This window comes from Acomys russatus, chromosome 24 (assembly GCF_903995435.1).
Source record: "Acomys russatus chromosome 24, mAcoRus1.1, whole genome shotgun sequence".
Classification (NCBI taxonomy): Eukaryota; Metazoa; Chordata; class Mammalia; order Rodentia; family Muridae; genus Acomys; species Acomys russatus.
In genome coordinates, this window is record NC_067160.1 from 53,446,819 (window position 1) to 53,474,753 (window position 27,935).

The following is a 27,935-nucleotide window of genomic DNA, read 5'->3' on the forward strand; positions in this document are numbered from 1 at the left end:
TTTTTTTAAATATTTAATTTTAATTTTAATTTTAATCTATGTGCATTAGTGTGAAAGTGTCAGATAGATCTTGGAGTTACACACAGTTGTGAGCTGCCATGTGGGTGCTGGGAATTGAACCTAGGTCCTTTGGAAGAGCAGGCAGTGCTCTTAACCACTGAGCCATCTCTCCAGCCCCTTTAGAGGGAGTCTTAAGAGATTTACTCTTTCTAGGTGTGCGTACGAACAGGAATGGGACAGCAAGTGGAAGCGAAAATGCTGGGCGTACTCCAGGTCAGAGTGGAACAGATAAAGCATCACCAACTTTCTGAAAGATACTAGAGTCAGAGGGTGCCACCCAGTGCTAAGTGCCTCTTCTTATAACTTGTGAAAATCAGAAAGGCCAGTTCTGTCTCTGACACCTATAGGAACTACCAAATCTGGCAAGAGCTGACAAATGGCTGGGAACTATGAAAACCTTAGTCACATGGTACAAATACAAAAACACACTGGCGAATTTCTAAATCTGACATGATTTCTTCCAAACCCACAGTCCCAGTTGCTTTATTGTTGGCCCTCCTGCAACACAGTGTGACAACTGGTGATGGAGGGATGTCAGGAGCGCCAGAAGGAGGGTGTCAGAAAGCCTTTGGGGACAGGAATCTCCCTGTGCTGCAGACATTTCTGGACATGAAAGATGAAGAAAACAGGATGAGTTTCTGACAAAATTGCCTCTAGCATTTAACAGTGGGGAGATGCTGAGGGACAAGGTTCTAGTCCAAAGAAAGAGGGGACCAAAGGAGATGCTGAGGACCAAGGCCCAGCCCAGAAAAGGAGGGAGAAGGAAAAAGCCTGATGGAAAACTAAAAAAACTAAGAATTTAAGAATTGTTGTAGGCCTACCCAACTGTTTCTCCATAGCATGGCCTCATCTGCCACCATCACTATTTTATAGTTTCCTAGAAGGGGGCTACAGTGGGCTACCTTGTCAGACCTACTAAAGAGCTTGAGATGATCTGTTCAAATAAACCTTTTTAAATGTCTTGGTATTTAGAAATAGAGGAAAAGCTGGGTGTGGTGGCGCACGTCTTTAATCCAAGCACTCAGGAGGCAGACGCAGGTGGATCACTGTGAGTTCGAGGCCAGCCTGGACTACAGAGTGAATCCAGGACAGCCAAGGCTACACAGAGAAACCCTGGCTTGAAAAACCAAAAATAAATAAATAATAAATAAATAAATTAATTAAAATAAATAAAAAATAAAGGAAGTAGAGGAAGAGTCCATCTGAACGTGCACTACAGTCTCATGGACTTAACAGACACACTCAATAGTTCCCTACACCTGAGACTGACAGAAGAACCTTGGCTGATGAGCAAAAGAAAATTTGTGAAGCCAGGCATGGTGGTGGTGCGCACCTTTAATTCCAGCACTCCAAAGATAAGATGCAGGTGGCTCTCTGTGAGTTCGAGGCCAGCCTGGTCTACAAAGTGAGTCTAGGATAGCCAAAGCTACACAGAGAAACCCTGTCTCAAAAAACCAAAAAGCAAAAAGAAAAAGAAAAAAACAGAAAAAAGAAAATTTGTGAGAGCTCCATTACACATGCCTTACTGTCTACTGCTCTCTTAGGGATAGCCGCCTGAAGGCAGTGTGGAAATGTATATAGGGAGAAATGGCGTACTTTGCCCTAAAATACAAGGGGGATTAAGAACAAAGAGCAGTGCATGGGAAAACAGAAGAGACGGCTACAGTTTAGGGCATGCTGGAATGGAACATCTTACCTCCAAGAACTGCTTCAGACGTATGAAAGAACCCATCTGCCCTGAGCTTGTGATGGCTTCAATCCTACAGGGAGACAGAGAGACTTCTGAGTCCTCCTGTGATTCAGCTCCATCCCCTGACCAGGTGAGGACTAGATCCCTGGCTCTTCTAAAGAATGGTGGCGCACACCTGTAATCCCAGCACTCGGGAGGCAGAGGCAGGTGGATCGCTGTGAGTTCGAGGCCAGCCTGGTCTACAGAGAGAGAGTCGAGGACAGTCACTAGACAGTGCTCTTCCAAATGGTCCTCACTGTTCTTCCAAAGGGACAAAGGAGAAGGACTCACTGCTCTTTTCTGAGGTCTTGGTGAGAAAGTAGGATGAGTGCTGCCAAGGCCTTCCCAGAACTTGAAACTCCAATAAATTTAGAAGAGTACTTCAAAGTGAGTGGCCAAAAGCCATACAACAGTCAGGCAATTCGAGTATTTATTTTTACTTAAAATTTTATTTATTTATTTATTATGTATACAGTGTTCTGCCTACATGTACATCTGCATGTCAGAAGAGGGCACCAGATCTCATTATAGATGGCTGTGAGCCACCATGTGGTTGCTGGGAATTAAACTCAGGACCTCTGGAAGAGCAGCCAGTGCTCTTAACCGCTGAGCCATCTTTCCAGCCCCTTTCCTCCTGACTTAATGACTCAACTCTGTGGTTCAATTCATGACTACTTGCACTCATGATCCAAGATTATATAAGGAATTTTAGCAAGAACATTTAAACACCGCAGACCCAGGTATGGTAGTATACGCTGGTAATCTTTAGCACCTAGGATGCAGAAGCAGCAGGGATTCAGTGTCATGTGTGGCAACATAGTGTGTTCCAAGTTCAGCCTGGGCTAGACCGTGAGAGCCTCTCTCAAAAAACAAAACCAAAGGGCTAGAGGATGGCTCGACTGGTAAAGTGCATCGTGTGGCATAGGCATGTGGAGCGGAGTCCACCCCCAGAACACACATAAAAGGCCAGATCTGGTGGCACGCACCAATAATCCTGGAGGATGGAGAGGGCAACAAAAGGATCCCGGGCCTTGGAGGCCTGCCAGCCTAGCAAAATCAGAGTTCTAGGTTCCTGAGAGACACTGTCTCAAAAAATAGTGAAGAGTGATTAAAAAAAAAAAAAAAAAGCCAATATCTTTTCAGTGCACATTGTGGGTGCGTGTGTGTAATGCAAGTATACTGGTTTGAGCAAAGCCTGGGATATGCTGGATACGTGCCCTACCACCAATATCCAATATCAAATATCTTATTTCAACATCTTCCTCTAATTTATATTTTTCCTTAAGAAACAATATTTAACAGATATTTTCATTGAAGTTCAAAATAATTTACTTAGCCAGTTATGGTGGCACACGTCTTTAATCACAGCACTCAGGAGGCAGCCAGGACAGATCTGTAAGTTCGAGGCAATCACAGCACTCAGGAGGCAGCCAGGAGAGATCTGTAAGTTCAAGGCCAGCCTGGTCTACAAAGCAAGTTCTAGAACAGCTAGGACTACACAGAGAAACCCTGACACAAATAACAAAACCAAACAAAAATCAAAATCATTTACTCAAAACAGTAAAGAGGAAAAAAAGGTGGAGAGATGGCTTAGTGGGTAAGAGTACTGACTGGCCTTGCAGAGGAGCTGAGTTCAATTCCTAGCACCCATGAAGGGCAGCTTACGATGCCTGCAACTCCAGCTCTGGGGCTCCAGCACTTCTCATGCATACACTGTGTTTGTGTATTGTATATTGTGTACATTCTCAGATGAACATACACATAACTGAAAATAAATCTTTTTTGAAAATGAAAAAGAAGGATGAGCAAAAGATTTTTTGTTTGTTTGATTTTGTTTTTTGAGACAGGGTCTCTTTGTGTAGTGTTGGCTCTCCTGAAACTAGCTCTGTGGAGCAGCCTGGTTCTGCCTTCTGAGTGCTAGGATTAAAGACTTGTGTGCCATCACAGCCTAGCAATGTTATCTGTAAACACATCCCTGTACCCCTCGTGAGGGTTAGACCAGGTCCTTGTGCATGACAGGCACGTGCTCAACCACTGACACTAGCTCATTCTTCACTTAAGTCAAAATACCACACACAGGCTTGGCAAGATGGCTCAGTGGGGGTAAAGGCTCTTACCATCAAGCCTGACTTACCTGACTTTTTCCCAGAAAGCCATATGATGGAAGGAAAAAACCTGACCTCCATGTACACACTGTGGCATGCACATGCCCACCTTCTACCTCACCAGCCAACAGAACTTTAAAATGTATCATGCATAAGACTCACAGCCAAACATTAGGCAGAGAGGAGCCCAGGTTAAAGGTCTCCATGGGGTCCCTCCCCTCAGAGCTTGGGAAATCCTACAGAAGAGGGGGAGGGAGGAATTGTGGGAGCCAGAGAGGTCAAAGACACAAGTAATCCACTAAGCACAGCTCATAGGGGCTCAGAAAGCAGCCACTGTGGAGCCTGAGTGGGTCTGAGCTAGGGACTCTGCATACACATGTTATGCTTGTTAACTTGGGGTTTGGGGGGAGACTACTGACACTGGGCCTAAGGGTGTCTTTGACTCTTGCCTGCTCTTGGGACCCTTTTCCGCCTATTGGGTGCCTCGTCCAGCCGTGATATGAGGTGTGTGCCTGGTTTTATTGTACCTTGTTGTATCGTGTTTGGTCAATATCCCTTGGAGGCCTGTTCCTTTCTTGGGGGAGCCTAGAGGTTAGGGAGTGGATTGGGGTGGGAAAGGGGAGGGGGGAACTGAGGAGTGGAAGGAGGGGAGGCTGCAGTGGGGATGAGTTCTATGAGAGAATAAAAGCGCAGGCAAGAAAAAATAATTACACAAACACCCCTATGTGTATTGCATTAGCAGTCTAGAATTCGTGGTGCCTGGCTTCCAGCGTCCGCTCTACCTGCCCGCGGTCTGCTCAGCAGCCTGTACCTGGGGAAGTAGTCCTCTTTGATGAGAAGCATCATCTTCCAGAACTGCACCTGGTACTGCTTCATGAGGGCATTCCCACACACCTAGACGGAAGTGAGACCGTGAGAGCGGAGAACAGAAGCCGACTCATGAGCGGCGCACACTCATGCCTTTGCCTACCCCTCCTAGCCAAACAGCCCAGCCAGGACATCCCTTAGCTAACCAAGGAACAGGTGAAAAGACCCAACATTCTATGTGGGGTGGGGGGTTGTAGATCACCTGTGAGCATTGTCTAGTAGGCACAAGGCCCCAAGTCCTTCCGTGACACTGAAGAAAACTCCACACGCCTTTATTCCCAGCACTAGGGAGGCAGAGGCAGGCAGATCTCTGAGTTCAAGGCCAGCCTGGTCTACAGAGCCAGTTCCAGTACAGACTGCTACACAGAGAAACACTTTCCCCTAAACCCAGAGTGCTACTTCTGGGCCATCCTTGTGTGAGATGTCATTTGTACCTAAGTGACTTCTGTTACCTCAGGGCCAGGTGAAATCCTCAGTCATTCTCCGAGGACCCTTACCTGGAGCATCGTTTCTAAGTCAACAAGAGCCCATCATATGGACAAAGCCGTTTGTACGTTGTAAAGCGCCCCAGTGTATTAAGCTTTGTTGTACTGACAGGACTGTGTCAATTGTTATCTGGAAACTTTTTTCAAAAACTGTGCTGTGCTTAAATATGGCAAAGATAGAGCAGCTGATGTCAGACTCTAAGAAGTCTTGGCCCAGCACCGGTTTCCTAAATTGGGCTGAATGAAGTTTCACTCTTCCCTCAGCTGGATCATTTTCCTTGCCAGCTTTAAAGCCTATGTGGACCCCATAGACACTATACAGAGAAATAAATGGTACATCTCAGCCTAAGTGAGAGAGAAGTCAAGGATGGTGAGAGAGAAAGCAGAAGCTAGGTTTGTTTCATGGTTTGGGCAAACAGCTTAATGCTGTTCACTACTTGGCTCCACTCTACGTAGCTTCCTCATTCACTTCAGCCAATGTCCGCAGACCACCTCAACCACCTGCTTTCTCTCACCGGATAACAGAATTACCTCCAAGAAGTCAAACAGGAGAGTGGCTGTCACATCTGACAGAGGCTCCATGTTTAAGATCTGGGCCAACCAGCGCCAGCCGTGATTTAAGCCATGAGGATGAGCCTGGAAGGAGAGCATCTGTGTCATGACTCCATCTCAGTTTACTCACACAAGAAACTCTCACTGCACTCACTCAGGCATTGATGAACACAGGCCCCAAGATCATCTGGCCTGTGCATACAAGACAGAACAGAGGAGACAGGCAAGGTGGCGCACGCCCATAATCCCAGCACTGGGGAGGCTGACGCAGGCAGATCTCTGTGACTTCAAGGCCAGCCTGGTCTACAAAGTGAGGATAGCCAAGGCTGCACAGAGATACCCTGTCCTGAATGCTCCATTCCCAACCCCCCTGCCCACCCACCCCCCCAAAAAAAAGCAGCACAGAAAGAACAAAGCCCCCTCATCCACTTGCAGGCTCTCACCAGTTCTTTATGACGTTCCTATGAAGTCATAGTCGGAAGTCCATAGCCAGCATCATCACTAACTTTTTTTCAGATGGGGTCTTACCTGTGTAGCTCAGGCTGACTTCACTCAAGGCAATCGTCCCTGGCCCACGCTCCCAAGATGAGAGTATAGAGGAAAACCATCTCACCTGATTTTGTTGTTCATTTTGGATTTGAGGGTTGTTTTTTAGTAGTTTCGTTTTTTGTTTTGAGATGGTCTCACTAGCATTGGGTAGCCTGGGACATCCCTTTTTTTTTTGGTGTTTGGAGACAGGGTTTCTCTATGTTAGCTTGGCTGTTCTGGACTCACTTTGTAGACCAGGCCGGCCTCGAACTCACAGCGATCCACCTGCCTCTGCCTCCCGAGGGCTGGGATTACAGGCGTGCGCCACCATGCCTGGCTTCAAACCTTCTGACTTGGAGTTGCCATGAGCAGCTTTGTTGAGCCTGTGCTCTGCTGTGCTGCTCTGCCTCGCCATAGCTCCAAAAGAAACTAGACCAAGGCAAGGTAAGGGCTAAAGGCTCTCGCAAACGCTCCCAGCAAGCCAAGTAGATGGATGCTGTTTTCTCAGTGACAGAGCTGACTAGGACAGAGGTGCATTTGCTGCCAATGCTGGACTACCACTCCTTAGCAATGGCAGACCTGTTCTTCCTACCTCCTGCCGGTTTCCATATGGCCACTGGAGCTGGATGATGGCGGCATACAAACGCATCATCCCAGACATTCGTTTTAGGAAGTTGTCCTGTTGTTCCACCTTTGAATCCGTCACTTGGTAGCCAAGCATCCTATGTGTGAAGATAAGATTGAGACCACCACCACCAAAAGGAGGGTGACAACGAGGTCTCCTTCTATGGCTAACGGTGCTCCTCGTCACACTTTGCACTATTATTACATATTACTACTGTGTCTGTACAAAGCACTGGTATCCATGACTAAATTTCTGTTTATAAAAGCTCTGGAAAGCAAACTCACCAGTCAACACTCACAAATAAGACAACTACTTCAGGGCTGGAGAGATGGCTCAGAGGTTAAGATCATTGGCTTCTCATCTAGAGGTCCTGAGTTCAATTCCCAGCAACCACATGGTGGCTCACAACCATCTGTAATATGACCTGATGCCCTCTTCTGGTGTGCAGGTGCACACGAAGACAGAGAGCTCATATATATTGACGAGGAAGAACTCAGGCCACTGCGGTTGGTGCCACCTGGGCTAGTGATCCTGGGTGCTGTGAGAAGGCAGGCTGAGCAAGTCGTAAGAAGCAAGCCAGTAGCAGCGCCCCTCCATGACGGCTGCACCAGCCCCTGCCTCCAGGTTCCTGCCCTCCCTGCTTTCCATGATGAACTGTGATATGGAAACAGGAGTGAAAGAAACCCTTCCCTCCCCAGGTCGCTGTGGTCATGGGGTTTTCTCACAGCAATAGTAACCCTGAGTAAGACAGCTTCTCAATGAGATTTAAATGGCTTATCTGTAAGGCCGTTACATGAATGAATCCTAAGACTCCTGCATCCCAGATCCAGTGTGCTTCCCAGTAAGCTATGGCGATTACCAACCCTCATCCCCAATCTACAAATGCTAAAAGATGTCCAGTATGCGTCAAGACAGGGTTTTTCTTCTAGTCCTGGCTGTCCTGGACTTGCTTTGTGGACCAGGCTGGCCTCGGTCTCACAGAGATCCGCCTGCCTCTGCCTCCCCGAGTGTGGGATTAAAGGCGCGCACCACCCACCCCCAGCTACATTCAGATTCTTATATGCTTTGACTCTCCCCAGAGCAAGTGAGAAAGCAGAAAGTTTCACCGTTGATAGTCCTCCAAAGCCATCCCTTCCTTGAAAGCCGGGTAGAAAGGAACGGAGTATGGACACTTCTTGTGGAGATGAGCAAGGATGAGGTCTCCCACTTTGGGGTGGAGCTCCCAGATACCAGAGGCCACCACTGCGATGGGGAATGCTGCTTCATGGTGAGAGGCCACTTCCTCCTCACCTTGTTTCTAGGAACATGATGGGCACAATCTCAAATATCACAGCAATGCTCAACACTCCACCAGCTCCTGCTGCCCCCACCTCTGACAACAAAGTTTCTCACCACAAATTTCTCTGCCAGTTTGTACTGGACAAAGTCCAATCCCTGTGGGTTAAGAGTAACAGACACGGAACGCCCACCAGACTGGACAGGCTTTCCAGAGAGCAGGCTATGGATCTTGTCAAAGACCTCCTTCAGCTTTGAACCTGGGTAGGAAAGAAAAAGCAATAAAAAGATGGAAATGTAGCTGGACACAGCTGTGCACACACACCAATTCTAGCACTTGGGAAGGAGGGACAGGAAGAGCAGGAACGCAAGGGTAACCTAGTCTACATGAGACTCTGTCTCAACAATAAATAACTTCATGTCATTCTTTCTCATAATGCAGTGACAAAGCAAAGCCTCCAGAAAAATCCATTCGTATATACTTTAGAATCTAAGCCAAAACACTACTGCAGACAGACACAGTAGAGAAGGCCAGGGGCAGGCTCAGTGGAGAAAGTGCTTACTGTACAAGCGTGAGCTACACTTGAACCCCCAGCCCCCACATAAAATCTGAGCATAACAGCACAGCTTGTAAGCCCAACACTGGGAGGGAGGAGACAACTGGATCCTGGGGAGCCACCGAGCAGCCAGTCTAGCCAAAATCAATTACAAATACACACTGCTTACCAAGAAGAGACTTGATACCCTATGAGCATATAAAGGGGGAGGAGGTCCTCCTCAGTCACAGTCATAGGGGAGGGGAGTAAGGTGAAAATGGGAGGGAGGGAGGAATGGGAGGATACAAGGGATGGGATAACCACTGAGATGTAATAAGAATAAATTAATAAAATTAAAAAAAAAATACACACTGCTTTTGTGGAGGACTTAATTTTGATACCCAGCACCCATGGTGGGTATCTCACAACTGCCCATAACTCCAGCTCCAGAGAGATCGGATGCCTCTGGCCTTGGAGGACACTTCACTTACATGTACATACCTACACAGAATTAAAAAGAAATGAATAGGGGCTAGAGAGATGACTCAGTGGTTATGAGAAGTGGTTGCTCTTCCAGAGGACCCAGGTTCAATTCCCAGCACAAACATGATGGCTCACAACTGTGCATAACTCCTTTTCGGGGGGATCCAATACTCTCTTCTGGCCTCCTGAGTACCAGGCACACATATGGTAAACAGACATGCAGGCAAAACACTCACACACAAAAATAAAAATAAATCTTTCTACAAATATTTAAATCAAGAAACTGGAGAACTATAAAAGAAAATACCCAGCTGATCTCTCATCTCCACATACACATGCACAGGTGAGCATGCAAGGGCCACACCCAAAGCACAAAAAGGACAAATGCCAGGTGTGGTCCTTTACATCTTCAAATCCCAGCTCTAGGGAGGCAGAGGAGGCAGAGGAGGTAGAGGCAGAGGCAGAGGCAGGTGGATCTCTGTGAGTTTCAGGCCAGAACAGCTATTACACAGAGAAACCCTGCCCTAAAAAAACAAACAACACAACACAGGACGTGTAACAACAGCCCAGCCCACGGGACGTGCTAGGGAATGCAGAGTACACAAGTGACAGCACAACTCTGAAGGAAGCACTTTGGCTGGGGCTGGAGTTGCCACGGAAGGAAGAAGTACAGAAAAGGTATTAAACAGAATCACAGCTCTCGAGGGCGTCAGTCGGCGGCAGCACCTCTAAGAGAACCTAAAGACCAGAGCTCAGCTCCGCTCTGGCTGATGTGATGTCTCTCGTTCCCTGAGGCTGGCCTTCCTTCATCCTTATTGAGACCCAGAAGTAAATTGCAGGCATGGTTTGGACTTTTATATCTGCCAAATGTCTAGGAGGTCCAGGCTTGTTCCTCAGCGTCACACTACTAGGAGGCAGTTTCTAGGAGGTGGGACTGAGACTGAGGGCTTCAGGTCAGCAGGCAGACCCTTGTAGAGATCTAAAGGACCTCTGTCCCCTCTGTTTTTCGTTTCCCAGCTATCAGGTCCATGGTTCTTGCCCAGGGTCCCTCATCATGATGTGCCAAAAGCAAGTGGCTAAGAGCACAAACCAAAGCCTCTAAAACTGGAGGCCAAAATAAACCTTATTTTTATAAAGTAACACCCACAAGTTTGTTACAGAAATGGAAAGCTGACACCCACATTTACTAACATGTATATAGAAGGAAGAAGCCATGTACTCCAAACCCCACATCAGCTGCAGTTAGAGTATGGGTGAGCCAGGCATGAGGAGCCAATTCCTTGACGTGGCTGTTCCTAAAACACTGCCTGCTGGGGCCTTTGACCTGGTGCCTGAACCAAAGACAAGTGATCTATAAAATGGAGATGACGATGACCAGGAAAGATGGGAAAGCTAACTTCAGTTTCTCCTTCCTGAAAGAGCCCTGCCGCTGGGCCCTGCGAAACATTGGTAGGATGAACAGTGTTTCTCCCTGTGTGGAAGCAGATCTGACTTAGTTTTCAAGACTGTAGTACCTACAAGTGAAGGGTTAAGTCCCCAGCATCTGCAGCTGAAAAATACTTCGTGAAGTTCCTCATCACCTCAGAAGTGATACTTTTACTAATGGCTCAAAAACATCCCTTAAACCAGAGATGCAGGAGGAAGACATCACAGAAACTCCAGGATGAGTAATTCCAGAAAGAACTCACTTGGATGCTAACTGTGTCCACTTCTATACACACTTCCCCAGTGCAGTCCTGCTAAGTCACAGGCTACTGCCATCACCGACAGCCTCCAAGGCTGACTCTCACCAGCAGCCCTCTCCATCTTCCCTAAACTTGGCATGGTTATCAGCTGTCTTCAGCCTCACTGAGTGCAACTGCAGAGCATGCTGGGTCTCAGCAGGCTCACAGGACAACAGGAAAGACATGCAGATTGCTCCCAGTTTCCAGCTGAAATGCCTGAGCTCTACCAGACTACTGGCTACTTAAAGGAGACAGGAGGAGAAGAGAAGATAAAGTAGTTAGGAGGGAGTTGAGCCACACTTAGGCAGAAACGTTCCTAATATGGCCGCTAGAGACCCTGAAGCTTGGAAGAAAGCAATGAACCAGGACAGACATAGGAGTCACTGGTACAAAAGAAATGTCTGACCCCATGGGGCTACTAGGACAAACAGAACTGTGGGGTGGCAGCAGGCACCTAGGAAGCACCACAATCACAGCAGGGCCAGGAGACTGAAGGACTCACAAAGGAACAGGGGGGCAGAGCCTGAAGAGCAGTGTTGCCAAACTCGGAGCTCTTTCACAGAGAAGCTTGTAGTTAGTCCACAGGCCAAATGCAAACACTGGCCAGATGGACAGTGATCAGAAGGCGGAAGAGCAAGGGATGCTGGGATATGAGCAACTCAGCACACTTGAAGGCTGAGGGAAAAAAACTGAAAAAGGAACCAAGTTCAGGAAGCAGAGGGAACGCAAGGAACAAAGTCTGCAGGTGACACAAAGGATGGAACAAAGGCAGACTTCTAGAAGAGTTGTTAGGGCAGGAAGGCCACTTCAGTCTCTAAAACAGACTAAGAAGTAAATACAGCCTCTGAGGAGCTCACGCTGCTTCTGTCTCCCGGCTGCTGCAGCCGAAGGAGGACTGTACAGTGACTGAGGGTGAGGAATGAAGATAAGAAGGGCAGAGCAGTCAACACCCCCCACCCCACCCCCACCGCCAGAGGAAACGCACTTTAAAAGCCTCAGTAGCTATGTGTTTATTTACAGTCTGCTCTGCTCCACAAGGACTTTCAGGCAACAAAGGGCAGCAAGTAAGTTTCTGGTCAAATGGCCTCCAGGGCACTATCTACTGAGCTCCTGTGCTTTTTTTTTGCAACATGGTGAGAGTGCACCGGGGCACACAGGAGGGAAGAGGGCCCTCTAGCCACTCTCTTATCTCTTAATTGGACAGCCTGTAATCTGGAGGCTTCCTCATCTACAGCTGGGTGAAACTCAACCCTGGCTCTACAGGGTCTTCCTCTCTCCATCTCTGGTAAGGGAGAATATTAAAATGTCAATCTTGGAGTTTGGAAAAGCTAAGACAGGGCAGAACAAGACAAAAGCAAAGAGCTAAGTGACTTCCTGGGTGGCAATTCTCCCATTTTCCTTCCCAAGCTCTCTCCATGATAATGACAGCAGTAATTTTCAACTTTACACATAAAAGCCACCCAGGGGCCAGGGGCCAGGGGCCAGGGGCCAGGGGCCAGGGGCCAGGGTATGCTTACAGGTAGAGTTTGCCTAGCATGTCTCTATAAAGCCCTGGGCTAAATTACCAGCACTGCCAGGCACTGGTGCCCCACATCTTTAATCCCAGCACTCAAGAGGCAGAGGCAGGGGGATCTCTGTGAGTGAGAGGCCAGCCTGGTCTACAGAACAAGTTCCAGAACAGCCAGGCCTATATAGTGAGACCTTACTCCAAACCAACCCCTCAGTGATTATTTAAATCATTATAAATAATTTACAATTAATACATAGCTTAGTTAAAAACGAACCAGGGGGCTGAAAGATGGTTCAGTGGTTAAGAGCAACTGCTAGTCAGATCCCAGCACCCACACAAGGCAGCTCACAAGTGTCAAGGGATCCAACACCCTCTTCTGCTCTCCACAGGCACTTGCATGTAAATTCATAAGGTCACACAAATACAGAATCCAAAGAAGCCAAGAGCTCCCAGGAGGCTTAGATGAGGCAAGGACAGCCTGAGCCACACTATTGAGGTAGTGGCCCACCACCTCAAGAAAACAAATTACAGAGGGCTGGAGAGATGGCTCATCAGTTAAGAGCACTGATTGCTCTTCCAGAGGACCTGGGTTCAATTCCAAGCACTCACATGACAACTCACAACTGTGACTCTAAGAACTGACACTCACAGACATATATGAAGACAAAACACCAATGTACATAAAATAAGAATAAATAAATTACTAAAAAAAAAACCAAAAAACCAAAAAACAAATTAGAGCCAGGCATGGTGGCGCCTGCCTTTAATCCCAGCACTCAGGAGGCAGAGGCAGGTGGATCTCTTTGAGTTCGAGGCCTGCCTGGTCTACAAAGCGAGTCCAGGACTGTTATACAGAGAAACCCTGTCTCCAGATAAAAACCAAATTACAATCAGTAGCTCAACAGTAGAGCACACCAGGCTGTAGTTTCAGCATCCCCCCAACCACAAGAAATGAAATTAAAAATTGCTCAGTGGCCTTTGGCATGTGATTTCTTTGCCCCCCTGCAGCACTACTTTAGTGCCTCTCGCAGCTCCTCAATAAAATCATTTGAACCTCTCAAAAACAGTGCCCTGCCTGAGGCCCTGAGGAGTAACCAGGCCTAGTGTATGCCTGCATGTTGAACAAGAGCTGCATCCCTGGTGTCTTCTGCTTTGTCTTTTTTAAGAGTTTATTTTTATTTTAGGTGAATTTGTGTTTTGCCTGCATGTGACAGTGTCAGATCTTGGCGTTATAAACAGTTGTGAGCTGCCATGTGGGTGCTGGTCCTCTGAAGAGCAGTCAGTCCTCTTAATCATCTCTCCAGCCTCGACTTTCTCCTTTTAAAACAGGGTCTCGGGCCTGGAGAGATGGCTCAGAGGTTAAGAGCACTGACTGAACTTCCAGAGGTTCTGAGTTCAATTCCCAGCAACCACATGGTGGCTCACAACCATCTATAATGAGATCTGATGCCCTCTTCTGGCCTGCAGGTGTACATGCAGGCACAGCACCGTATATATAATAAATAAATAAACCTTTAAAACAAACAAACAGAGTCGGGCGTGGTGGTGCACGCCTTTAATCCCAGCGCTCGGGAGGCAGAGGCAGACGGATTGCTGTGAGTTCGAGGCCAGCCTGGGCTACAAAGGGAGTCCAGGACAGCCAAGGCTACACAGAGAAACCCTGTCTCGAAAAACCAAAAAAATAAAAAAATAAAAAAATAAAATAAAAAAAAAAATAAAACAAACAAACAAACAGGATCTCACTGAGTTGTATTTCAAGCAGGTTGTACTTGAAGTCGTGATCCTACAGCTGCAACCAGCTGGGAGTATAGGCCTGCACTACTAGACCCAGCCGTCTTGTGTTTGAAAAAGAAAATCAGAAAAAAAGGGGGAGTGGTGGTGGTGGTGCAGCATACATTTGAACAGTGTGTGTATGTGGGGGCGGGGAGGGGGGAAGAAGAGGCGTGGGGACAGAACCCAGATCCTTGCACATACTTGGCATGTGCTCTCCCACTAGGCCACATCCTACAGCTCTGAAAAAACACTGTGTAAGAACCTCACAGCTGTCAGAACGTGCAAAAATAAGGCCATGAAGTGAAGGACAACACTCAGCCCTCTGACCCACCTGCGATGGTGGAGATCTGGCTCACTGGGATGGTGGCTGCCTTCTGTAAGTCCATCTTTATCTTTTTGGCCTGCCAAAGGAGAATGGTGACATGTCAGATGGTGTTGTGAAGGGCTGAGCACATGACTTGAGGAAGAGGGAACATGAGACAGCAAATAGACTTTTTAGTACACCAGGCTGTGAGGCACATCACCAGAATTTTTGCCACCCACCCCTCCCTTACCTGACTGTCCTTGCTGCTGGTCAGGCCCTCAAAGGCCAACACACATCTGGCAGAAGCATCCTGAAGTTGCTGGTACCACTGCATGGTACTATCTTGCACCTTCACCTGCAGGTCTGAGGATAAAAGGCAGGCCTTAACGCCAGTGAACTTATGTAACATGCCGTACGAGCTAGGTCTGTCTGCTCTAAGCGCTGCTCTATGGATTGGCTGCTTTAGTGTCACCATCGCACTAGGGAGTAGGTACGAATACTATCCCCATTTAATAAGAAAAGAAACAGGAATGAACGGTTGTCTGCCAAGGTCACACTGCTACAGGAAGTACAAAGAGTCTACTATCTGGTTCAAACCCATTGCTCTGCTGATCCTCAAACACAGTAAACAAGGGTGTCTGTACATAGTACTTAAAATACTTAGCAGTGGGGATGGACAGATTGCAGAATAGCAGATACATACATTAAATAAAATCCATTAAAAAATTTTAGCCAGGCATGGTGGCCCATGCCTTTAATTCCAGCACTAAGGAGGCAGAGACAAGTGGATCTCCGAGTTCAAAGTCAACCTGGTCTACAAAGCGAGTCCAGGACAGCCAGAGCTGTCACACAGAGAAACCCTGTCTCAAAAAACCAAAACCAAAAAAAATTTTTTTTTAAAGAACAGTTGCTACTATTGTAGAGGACCAGAGTTATCTGATTCAGTTCCTGGGGACCCAATGCTCTCTTCTGGCCTCTGTGAGCACCAGGCACACATACAGTACACATACATACATGTAGGCAAAACACTCATACACACAAAAGTAAATACATCTCTGATTTTTAAAAAAATTTATTAATTATTTGTACAGTATTCTGCCGGAGTGTTTGCCTGCCTGTCAGAATAGAACACCAGACCTCATTTTAGATGATTCTAAGCCACCATGTGGTTGCTGGGAACTGAACTCAGGACCTTTGGAAGAACAGACAGTGCTCTTAACCTCTGAGCCATCTCTCCAGTCCCCAAGCAAATAAATCTTTAACAATTCTTTTAAAATAAAATACTTAGGCCAGGCATGGTGGTCACACCTTTAAGCCTAGCATGCAGGAGGCAGAGGCAGGCAGATCTCTGTGAGTCCAAAGGTAGGCTAGTCTACAAAGAGAGTTCCAGGACAACCCTAAATAAAATAAAATAAAATAAAATAAAATATTCAGCAGTAGTACTATGTGGCACAGCATACTCATGAGATGTTTTCTAGTCCCTGTGGAAAGCGGTAGAATCTGAAATTGTTCTAGATGAACTAGAACGAACTGTCCCACATTGTGTAAGTTCTGATGAACTGAGCCATCCTGTAGAGTGACACACTCATAACCTGACCCACAGTTAGAGGACAGCACCCCCACAAAACCCACCTTCACTCTGTGCCCCTGCTGGGCCTGGGCTGGGCACAGGGGGTTGCTGGGAGGGAGCCCCCGGCCCTGGCTGCACCTGTGGTCCCTGCGACTGGACCTGGGCCTCCTCTTCCTCCTGCTTCTTCTTGACTCCAGAGGCTCTGGTGACCTCCTGCTCCACATCTGAGAGGAGGTCCCGCATTTCCTGCAGGGCTCGCTCAGCCTCAGCTAGGTTCTCTGCTGTGGGATAACCACTCTGTCAGAGTGAGAGACAACATTTAACATTTACTTCCTAGGTATACCTGTGGGGCTCAGTCACACCACACACAGTTGTTGTTGTTTATTATTATTTATTTATTGTATATGAGTACTTTATCTGCAGAAGAGGGCATCAGATCACATTATAGATGGTTGTAAGCCACCATGTGGTTGCTGGGAATTGAACTCAGGACCTCTGGAAGAACAGACAGTGCTCTTAACCACTGAGCCATCTCTCCAGCCCCACAGTTGTTGTTTTAAATGAGAATTCCAATCATTGCATTTTGCCAATAAAGACTCAAGAGCCAGATGCTGGGGTGAAAACCTGCTAGCTCAGAGAAGCAAAGAAAGCGCCCAACTGATCTTCCTGCTTAGCTCACTCCCGATGGAAAAGGCCTGATAGGCTCACTAGCTCAGCTGGCAGGCCAGGAGGAAAAGGCCACAAAATCCAAGGCCAAAGGCTTACTAGTTCAAAGCTCAAAAAGGCCAAGGAGCTGAGGTGCTCAAGCGCTAAAGAGCTCCGCCTACTTCTCCACGCTGTCTTAAACACCCTCAGCTCAAAGTCCCTCCTACTTTTTATTCCCTGTCAGCTGATTTCTTGCTCTGCCTCCTGACCTAGGGTTAACTTTATTAAACCCTGTATACAGAAAGCTCTTGGATTAAAGGTGTGTGCTACGGCTGAGCCACTCTATAATCACCTGTTTGCAATAGACAGAAAGTTCTTGGAGTAAAGGTGTGTGTTAGGGCTCAACCAAGGAAAACAAAAGACAGGTTTTTATAGTTCACAGTCTCAAGGAACACAACGGGATCAAAGATCCTGCAACAGTATGTTTCTAAGCGAAACTGTTGGACCAGGGCGTATACCTAATATTTTCCTGTTCTATTAAAGCTTTACTCTCAGGGAGCTGGGAATGGTGGCTCATGCCTGCATCTAGCAGCGGAGAGGCGGAGGCAGAAGAAGACTGCTACAACTCTGAGGCCAGCCAGAGCTACAGAGTGAGACTCTGTTTAAAAGAAAAAAACAAAAAATGCCATTGAGATAGCACAGTGGGGTAAAGAAAGGTACTTGCTTAGTGACCCTCACTGACAATCTATATATGATATCTGGAATCGTGGAGGAGAAAACTGACGCCTCAAAATTGTCCTCATTTCTAGCCATGTGCACACACAAACACGCACAAAGTAACAACGACAACAAAGGTTTATCACCATCACATCCATAGCAACCAACCATGAAGTTTTTGGTGCTCTCATCAACACTGATCAGAACATAAAGCAGTAATCCTAGCACTCTAAAGGCTGATGTAGGGGCAATGCCTTAAGTTCCAAGCCAGGTTGAGCTATACAGCAAGACCCTGTAACAAACAGACAGACAGACAGACAAAAAAACAGGAGGAGAGAGAAATGGCTTAGCAGGTGGGAACACCTGCTGCTCCTGCACAGAACCTGATTTAATTCCTGGCACCCACATCAGATGGCTCACAACCACCTGTAACTACAGGTCCAGATCTGACGTCATCCTCTAGCCTCTGTGGAAACACACACACACACACACACACACACACACACACACACACAGATGCACATGCATACATAGAAATCACATCTAAAAGGACAAAGAAATAGGGATTGTGACAATAGGCTAGTTTAACATGCTGGGCTTAGCCAGGTGTGTTGATACAGATCTGCAACCCAGCACTGACAAGGCCAAGGTGGGAGCATGGTGATTCTGAGGCCAGCCTGGGCTTCACTGCCTCAGTAACAAAGAAACAGAGTTGTAATCTGTAAGGTTTCTATTAGTGGATCTGGGCGTGGTGGCACGCACCTTTAATCCCAGCACTCGGGAGGCAGAGGCAGGTGGATCGCTGTGAGTTCAAGGCCAGCCTGGTCTACAAAGTGAGTCCAGGACAGCCAGGGCTACACAGAGAAGCCCTGTCTCAAAAAACCAAAACCAAAACCAAATGAAACTTCTATTAGTGGTAACTCATTCTTAAGTATTTGAAAGTTGTGTTTCAGCTTTGGTTTTTGGTACAATTTTAGTGTGTTTAAGTGTGTGTGTGTGTGTTTACATAGGACAGCTATGGAAGTCAGACAAGCCCCACAAGCTGGCTCTTCCCTGCCACCCTGTGAGGGCGGGAACTCATGTTCACCAGGTCTCAGCACAAGGCCTCTAATTGCTGGGCATCTGGTAAAGTCCCAGTTCAGCTTTGAAAGGCACCTGTCCTGTCCTTTGTTCACTTTCTCTTGTATGAGAAAAGCAGAAAGTGAAAGCAGTTTATCCTTCGCATGATTTCAAGAGCGTTCTCTAAATCAAGGCCATTAAATTTTAGTGTGACAAATATTTCCTCGTTTGTAGTATCTAAACTTTATGTGCTCAGATAAATCAACTCTCTCCTTTGTCACTTTAGTTTTTCTTGTACTGTCATTCTAATACTAATTTCTTTTTTCCATTCTACTTAATGTTTCTTTTGTCTCTGGCTTTACATTTAAATATAAAATATGGAACGAGATGAAGATATGAAGATACATTTAATCTTTATTTTTATGCATTTATATCTCTTATTTGCTAGGTTTTCATTTTACAGGATCAGGCCCTCATCCCGCAGCCCAGCAAATGCTTTTCCAGTGGGCTACATCATCCGCTCTTTCCGCCACTGACCACATGGCTGACACTTCCTCCAATAGGCAAGCATTACTTTATTTTTATCTTTGTTTGCTTGTTTTGTTTTTTCGAGACAGGGTTTGTCTGTGCAGCCCTGGCTGTCCTGGAACTCACTCTGTAGGTCATGCTGGCCTCCGCCTCCTGTGTGCTGAGACTAAAGGTCTGCGCCATGACCGCCCACCAAAACACGTTTTGACTTTAGTCGGCTTTGTTTCTAACCCGAAGCAGGCATTCTGTAATCCCCTACCTCCAAGGTGGTGCGAATGATTCCAGAGATGAGGCCACACAGCTGGTTGCCCCGGGTCTGGAAGGCAGCCAGGTTGACATTCAGCAGGTCTCGGTGCTGACTGGAGGCATCCAGCTGCTGGTTGAGCTGCAGGACCTCCTCTTGCAGGGTGTACAGGCTACGGAGACGGACCTGGCCTTCCTCCTTCCGAAGCTGCTCCTGCTCCGCCTGCTTCACACGCTGCTGCTCCGCCTCTCGAAGCTTCAGGTTGAGAATCTACTGAAAGGACCACTGAGTGACCAGGGGGGCAGGGCTTTCCCCTTCTAGCACAGGAAATACACTCCCAGGGCAATACACAGGTTGATGGCAACTTTCAGCTTGACTGGCTTGAGAGTAACAAACCATACCTCTACGGGTTTCTTTTTCTTTCTTTTTTTTTTTAAGACTTATTTATTTAGCCAGGCATTGGTGGCGCACGCCTTTAATCCCAGCACTCTGGAGGCAGAGGCAGGTGGATTGCTGTGAGGTAGAGGTCAGCCTGGTCTACAGAGTGAGTTCTAGGACAGCCAAGGACACACAGAGAAACCCTCTCTCTCAAAAAAAAAAAAAAAAAAAAAAGGTTTATTTATTTATTATGTATATAGTGCTCTGTCTGTATGTACACCTGCCTGCCAGAAGAGGGCACCATGTGGTTGCTGAGAATTGAACTCAGGACCTCCAGAAGAGCAGACAGTGCTCTTAACTGCTGAGCCATCTCTCTAGCCCCTCTACTAGTTTCTGACTGACACTTTTAAGGAGCATTAACAAAGGGAGAGGACCTGCCTCAATGGGGGTGGTACCACCCCATAAGCTGAGCCCTTAGGCGGAGAAGGAGAAAGGGGAACGCAGAGTGCAGAGGCTTTCTGAGGCAGCTGAAACCATCCCTTTTCCCTCTGTCTTCTCAGGTCTTTGGTCAGTGATGAGCAGGGAGCCACAGCCGGCACTGTCCAGCAGCATGACCGCGGACCAGGGTTTCCAGAAGGACGGCTGCCGACAGACTGAGGAACATTCAGAGGGCTAACCGCAGACGTGAAGACAAGCGCGGGTGGCCCAGGCACTGACCTTGGCTCGGTGGCGATGCTCAGCTTTCAGCTTCTCCTGATGGCCCAGGGCTTCTCTGGTACTGATAAACAAGGCAGGGTCAGGGATGTTTCCCAAGACTGTCTGCCCTCTCCCTCTGTCACATCAGGGCCTCCTCCAAGCTGGGCACTTTTCCAGGCTAGAAGCTTCTTTGCTTATTTTACTTTCACATTTAATATTTAGGGACTGAGTTTCGACCCGTTCGCCTTGGGATTTCTCTGGGAAGCATCAGGCCAACCACATGGCCATTTGCAGCAGCCACGCAGGAAGACTCACCTCTTCTCCATCACTTCCTGTAAGTCCTGGAACTCCTTGTGCAGCTTCAGCTCCTTCAGCTCGTCAAACCTCTTCAGCTGCTCAGACGCCATCTCCGAGAGGGCTCGCACCTTCCTCTCCTGCTCCTCCTGCCACTGCCTCAGGCCCTCCTGCAAAGGATCCACACCGCTTTGGGAGTGCGGCAGCCACCCGGCTCATCTGCTCCTGCACCGCCACCCTCAGTCCTTACAGCACGGAAGACTGCAGAGTATGGAATCACGCTCGCTTCTCAAGAGCTATGGAGGAGCACTTGTCCTCAAATGGACTTTTTTTTTTTTTTGGTTTTTCGAGACAGGGTTTCTCTGTGTAGCTTTGGCTGTCCTGGACTCACTTTGTAGACCAGGCTGGCCCTGATCTCACAGCGATCTGCCTGCCTCTGCCTCCGGAGTGCTGGGATTACAGGCGTGTGCCACCATGCCTAGCCCCATCGAATGGACTTCTTTTTTGCTTTCTTTCTTTTTTCTTTTTTTGGAGGCAGGAGCTCACTCACGTTTTCCCCTTAAATGTCTACCTGCCTCCACCTCCCTAGTGCTGGGATTATGGGCACGGGCCGAGGTTCATACGCTTCCAGGGATGGTGCCCATGACTTTGTGCATGTAAGCAAGCACTCTATCAGCTGAGCTTATTTTCAGCCTTTCGTGTGTGTGTGTGTGTGTGTGTGTGTGTGTGAAGGGGCAGTAGTGGTGTGGTATGCGTACTGTATTGTGTATACAATTAAAGTATACAGGTGTGTGTGCCAAGGGACACACATGTAGAGGTCAGACCAAGATGTCAAGTGTCTTCTTCTATCACACTCTCTTAATTTGTTGTATTTTCAATTATAGACTCAGGCAAAACTTAATTTTACAAGACAGAAGTATTCCCAAAATCAAATTAATTCACTTAAATAGTGTTGTTCTTTAAGGGGCTAAAATACAACTCTTACAGTGTAAACATATCTGACACATCAGGACCATCTACAGGTTTTGGAGACTCAAATGGAATACAAGAAAGCTTAAGTAATTTTCCCAAAGTTATAATACCAGAAAATGGAGTCAGACATCACTGGAGAGCACTCACACTACCTCCCAAAGTGAGCTTTAGTGGGTGGCAGCTCACAACTAGCTCAGAGTGAGTGCCCTCCCTGGGATCCCGGGAGAGGTGGCTCTTTAGTGTCAAGCCTTTCTGGAGGCATGGTCCCACTTACTGTTCCTCTCATTCTGTGCACCAGTTCGTACATTCGGATGCAGCCTTCCACTTTGGTCGCTCGGGAGGACTGAAGTGCAATAGGTTCTGTGCGCTGGGGCTCATGTGTACTCTAAATAGAAGATGAAAAAGAAAGAAATGAGCAAGGTTCTGCAGGGTGGTGGTGGCGCACACCTTTACTCCCAGCACTCGGGAGGCAGAGGCAGGTGGATCATTGTGAGTTCGAGGCCAGCCTGGTCTACAAAGTGAGTCCAGGGCAGCCAGGGCTACACAGAGAAACCCTGTCTTAAAAAACCAAACAAGTAAATAAATAAAATAAAATAAACAAAGTTCTAAGACAGTAAGCGTGTGTTGTCTTTTATAGATAAAGGTCATGTCTTTGCTAGCTTTCTGTCACTGTAGTTTTTAGGTGCTCTAGAAAGTTATGTAAAAGGAAGACTAATTTTGCCTCCTATTCAAAGGTTTCTTTTTTTTTTTAATTTTTAGGTTTTTCGAGACAGGGTTTCTCTGTGTAGCCCTGGCTAGAGGTTTCTATACATGGTCTCTTGAGTCACTTGTTGCTTGTTTTTGGGCTGGGCTAAGGCAGGACAGGACAGGGGAAGCATGCGGTAGGGGAAGGCAGGACAGAGAGGAGAGGGCCAGGGGTTAGACTTAGCTGACAAGGACCCACTCCCTTCAACTGGTGCCACCCTGTTTCCACCCTGATAATGATTATGAACCTACTAATATATCTCTCTTAAGATAATGATCCAGCCGAGCGTGGTGGCTCACGCCTTTAATCCTAGCACAGGAGGCAGAGGCAGGTGGATCTCAGTTCGAGGCCAGCCTGGTCTATAAAGTCCAGGACAGCCAAGGTTACACAGAGAAACCCTGTCTCGAAAAACAAACCCCCAAAAAACAACAACAACAACAACAACAAAAGATAATGAACCAATAACTTCCCCAAAGCCCCACCTTTGAATGTTGCTGCATGGGGGGCAAAGTTCAACACAGGATCCTTTGAGGGCCACCGGAGGTCCAAACGCTAACACATCCAGCTTAGGACCCAATAATGAACTTCTAAACCACCAAGAGTGGAAACACTTAGTTACTGACAGAACACAGTCCAGGAATGGAGGCGGACAAGGAGAATTCGGAGTACTTGTAAGAAAAAGAGAATCTTGTGACCAGCCGGGCAGTGGTGGCGCACACCTTTAATCCCAGCACTCGGGAGGCAGAGGCAGGCGGATCGCTGTGAGTTCGAGGCCAGCCTGGTCTACAAAGTGAGTCCAGGACAGCCAAGGCTACACAGAGAAACCCTGTCTTGAAAAAAAAAAAAAAAAACCAAACAAACAAACAAAAAAAGAATCTTGTGACCTCACTTTCTTCAAAACACAGAACTGTTCTAGAAACGTGCTCTCATGCCCTTCCTATGTGTAGCAGACAGAAGTAAGTTAACTTCAGATTGTTCCTTACAGGTGGTCAGGATGTGATTGCATGACCATGGGTAGCTTGTCCTTGTGACTGAACACCTAACTCAGGTGGCTTTTCTTAACTCTTAGGCTATAAACTGTTCAATGCTCTGCATACTGTTAGCTATTGCATGAGACTGTGGTCCACCTCAGTCTTGGGCTCTGCTCTCCCAGGTTCACATTGACAACTAGAGCACTAAACAAGAAAAACTGAGTTTTTCACGACATCAATTTTGTTCCTCCCTCTCCTGGCCCTAACTGATTACATTTAATCTTCCCCAAAAGGCCAAGGAGTACAACGCTTTTCTTTCTTTTTTTTCCCCCTTTTGTCTTTTTACTTCTTTTTCTTTTTTTGGGGGGGGGGCAGAGTCTCACTGTGTAGTCTTGGTCTACATAGAATTTGTTATGTAGATAAAGTGGCCTTGAGCTCACAGCGATCCACCTGCCTCTGCCTCCCGAGTGCTGGGATTAAAGGCGTGCGCCACCACGCCTGGTGTTATACTGGTTTTCTTTAGTATTTTTTCTTGGGCTGGGGAGATAGCTTCGTGGGTAAAATGCAAGCAGGAAGCCTAAGGTCCTCTCCCCACAACCTATGTAAAGCCGGCATGGTGGCGCGTACTCATAATTCCAGCACTGGGGACGAGGAGCCAGGAGGATTTCTGGGACTACTGGCCAGTCAGTCAATCCTAAGTTATGAGGTCCAGGCAAGTGAGGGACACTGTATCAAGAAACAAGGTGCAGGCATTTGAGAACCAATACCCAAAGGTAACTTCTGACCTCCACACACATTGGAGGGTCCAGGAGGCAATATGGATATTGAACCAAGGTATCAATATCAAATCACTATGTGTGTCTTGTAGCTAATTGGCCCCCTTGTAGGGTCCAGTTTGACTCAAGGCCAGCCAGCCTGTGCTGAGGGTCCAGCTGTATATAAAAATATTCCACTACCCCTGGAATGTACTTACCCCTCCCAGCTAGCCTGCTAAATTCTGCTTTTTCAAAAGATATAAAAAGCACCTACGCCTGCTTTCCGAGGTCTGCAGCCTGAAAGAGCTTGTCAGACCTTGATGCACATCGACTCAATAAAATTCCTGTGTGTGCTGCATCGACATCGGACTCCGTTTCTCTCTGGGGACTCTGGGTAGAGACTAGAGATCTCTCTGGAGGTCTCAGGCTTACAATGTGCATACATGTACACACACACACACACACAATACTTTCCCTAGAAACAGCTGCAACAGGAAAACAATCCTGTCCCCAGGTCACTGTCATGTGATTAAATAAACACTTCAACTTTGCAACCAACAGGTCCTTTGTCTTAAGCAAGTTAAACCTTACCTTGGTTCCATTTGGTGTTGGGGGTAAGGGGGACTGTGGGGTGCTTCTGACAGGAGACTTATTGAGTGAAGGTTGGTCCAGGCCTGAAGCAGAGCCAGAGGACGGTGAATTATCAGAGGAAGAAGCATTCTGTCGCCTGTCGGGTGAGGTGTTGGGCAGGATGTGATCTACCACCCATCCAGAGTAAGAAGACAGTTTGGGAGGAGACGCGCATTCTTCCAAAACATCCTGAAGAGAAGAAGGTTAAGCCTGTGTGTGTGTCCACGCACGATAAGTAAAAGACATCACAAGCATTGTGTAATAGCTGAGGGGCTAGCAAATAACTTAACGCCGATAATACAGAAATTGCAATAACAATCAGATTAAAATACAGTAAGCCAGCAGCAGTGGTGACATATACCTTTAATTCTAGCACTTGGGAGGCAGAGGCAGGCAGGTCTCTGCAAGTTCAAGGCCAGCCTGGTCTACAGAGCCAATGCCAGAACAGCTAGGACTATACCGAGAAAACAACAACAAATACACTTGCATCTAAGTCAACCATCAAGGCCTAACAAATACTTTTTTTTTTTTTAAATGTTTTTTGATGCTTTGTCTGTATATTTATGTGAGGGTATTAGATCCTGGAGTTATAGAGAGTTGTGAGCTGACATGTGATTGCTGGGAATTGAACCCGGGTCCTCTGGAAGAGCAGTCAGTGCTCTTAACCTCTGAGCCATCGCTCCAGCCTAACTAATACTTCTTTTGCTGTACCGAATAGGAGCCGGATCTGAAGACATGCTTCCTTCAGTGCTGGGATAATGGTGCACCAGCATGCTGCAGGGCCAGTAGTCTTTTCCCTCTTCCTTTTACTTTTGAGACAAGGTATCAAACTGAGGATGACCTCGAACTGACCCTCCTGCTTCCAATCCGGAAGAGCCGAGATCAGAAGCCAAGATCAGAAGCCGAGATCATAAGCCACTGCGCCCAGCCTTAGTGGTTTGTTATTGCTGCTATTAGTTTACTGACAGTATTTTAAAATTTATTATTCTTAATAGTAGTATGTGTGTGCAGAGACTCATTGCCACAGTGTGCATGTGGAGGTCTCAGGACAACTTTGTAGAGTCAGTCCTTGTATCCACTTCTACACAGGTTCTGGGAATCAGCAGGTAGGTAAGCTTATGCAGCAACCGACTGCACCCACAGAGCCATCTCTTCAGCCTAAGGGGTTTCTTGGTAATGACCCACACCGTATTTCTTTCCAAAGTCAGATTAAAGACAGGAGTGTTGGCACATGCCTATGGTCTAACACTAGGGAGGTAGTGGCAAAGGAAGGTCAGGAGTTCAAAGCAAGCCTAGGCTACTTAAGACTTTCAACTCCCCACTCCCCAAAGCAGCAGTTCTCAAGCCATGGCTTTCGCTCCCTCTGATGTCACAAATCAGATATTCACATTATGATTTGTAACAGTAGCAAAATGACAGTTATGAAATAGCAACAAAACGATTGTCACTGCACAAAGCCCCCGCCCCCGGACGCCCCCCACAGGGTTTCTCTTGTAGTCCTGGCTCCCTGTCCTGGACTCACTTTGTAGACCAGGCTGGCCTCGAACTCATGAGATCCACGTGCCTCTGCCTCCCGAGTGCTGGGATTAAATGCCTGCGTCACCACGCCTAGCAACAAAACGATTTTATGGTTGGGGTCACCACAACATCAGGAACTCTATTAAAGGGTCACAGATTGAGGAAGACTGAGAACCACTGCCCCAAATGAAACAATGTGTAAACATACATTCGAGCAATTTTTTTTTTTTTTTTTTGTTTTCCAAGACAGGGTTTCTCTGTGTAGCCTTGGCCATCCTGGACTCACTTTGTAGACCAGGCTGGCCCTGAACTCACAGCGATCCGCCTACCTCTGCCTCCCGAGTGCTGGGATTAAAGGCGTGCGCCACTACGCCCGGCTCGAGCAAATTTTTACAAACTATTGTTAGTCTGTGCAAGGGATGGTGGGGGTGGGGTGCCACGGTGCCTGGGGGTGGAGCTTGTGACTGACGTTAGTTCTTTCCCTTCCAGTTTCACATTGGTTGGAAGTTGAATTCAGGTTTCTAGGCTCACGTAGCAAGTGCCGTTACTAGCTAGACCATCTCACTGGTTCTAAGGCAAAATATGAAAGCAATCTAAAACATCAAACAGAACGTAGCCCGTGAGAAACGTACGTGGACGCTATCAGTGCGCGCAATTCACAATTCGTTTGCAGTCCAAAGGTATCCGCACACTGGGTTTGGTTGTTCAAGCCTGTAATACGGTTTAACTCAAGACACCCACAAGGCAATGGGATGACAAAGCCCATTGAAAGGGCTTTGCAAATGACCACACCCCCTTCACAGGGCTGCCAGTCGTCTAAAATTGTGCTCAATTCACTAGTTGCACTAGAGTTGGGTCGAATTAACTGTTCTCTGAGAAACCTGGAGCTCCTGAAAGCACAGTGGCTTTCAACCTTCCTAAAGCTGCGACCTTCAATACATGTGGTGACGACCAATCAAAAATTATTTTTGAGACCGGGCTTAGTGATGCCCGCCTTTAATCTCAGCACTCGGGAGGCAGAGGCAGGCGTACAGCTGTGAGTTCGAGGCCAGACTGGTCCACAAAGGGGTTACATAGAAAACCCCTGTCTCAAAAAAAAAAAAAAAAGTGTTGCTACTTTATAATTGTAATTTCGCTACTGTTTATGAATCGTAATGCAAATAGTCTGTTTTCCCATGGTCTTAGACAATTCCTAAGGAAAGATCTGTTGGCCAACCGCCAGGGGGTCATGACCACCAGCTACCAAAGTACATGAGGAGACTGCGAGGCCGGAGCAGCTGACAAGATACGGCACCTGGGACTGGGGTCAAGGTGACGCATCGGGCAGAAGGCTCCTCGTGAAGAGAGGCGGCCATCAACTAGAACCGGCTGGACAAAGTTGTGTGCACAGGAGTCAGAAGAGCAATGCAGCCAGTCGCCATGCCGGGTCCTCCACACAAGTGTGGAGGGAGCATGTAAAACCGTGACGACGGGCGCCCTCACCTCGCAGCGCAGCAGCCACTCGCGGTGGTAGGGCAGGCGGCCTTTGCTGGAGTTGCGCAGCGCCCTCAGGGTTTCCCAGCAGCGACCATCGGACGGCATGGCGGGCTACCAGCTGACACCACGGAAAAAACAAACCCTCGAATCGGCCGCCCAGGAGGCGCCGGGTTCCGCTTCC

General features: G+C 47.4%; 1 protein-coding gene across 1 annotated transcript; it reads right to left on the minus strand.

Annotated features, from left to right (window-relative positions):
* Positions 1-15: 15 nt before the first annotated feature.
* Gle1 (GLE1 RNA export mediator) lies at positions 16-27,935 on the minus strand. Its single transcript, XM_051166880.1, has 16 exons — positions 27,761-27,935; positions 24,722-24,949; positions 21,934-22,044; positions 20,709-20,857; positions 20,415-20,475; positions 19,335-19,589; positions 16,189-16,423; positions 14,807-14,919; positions 14,584-14,653; positions 8,344-8,486; positions 8,058-8,248; positions 6,919-7,048; positions 5,778-5,882; positions 4,706-4,788; positions 1,757-1,820; positions 16-663 (listed from the first exon to the last, which is right to left on the minus strand). Exons 1-16 carry the CDS (start codon positions 27,857-27,859, stop codon positions 595-597), a joined length of 2,106 nt encoding a protein of 701 aa, XP_051022837.1. The 5' UTR covers positions 27,860-27,935; the 3' UTR covers positions 16-594.

Excerpts from the sequence above, each read along its gene's own strand:
- Gle1 (XM_051166880.1), bottom strand. The coding sequence starts at position 27,859 with ATGCCGTCCGATGGTCGCTGCTGGGAAACCCTGAGGGCGCTGCGCAAC. Across the intron at positions 14,920-16,188 it reads AGCAGGGGCACAGAGTGAAG|ACCTGCAGGTGAAGGTGCAA; the intron begins GTGGGTTTTGTG and ends TTTTATCCTCAG. Across the intron at positions 4,789-5,777 it reads TCCTGTTTGACTTCTTGGAG|GTGTGTGGGAATGCCCTCAT; the intron begins GTAATTCTGTTA and ends ACTTCCGTCTAG.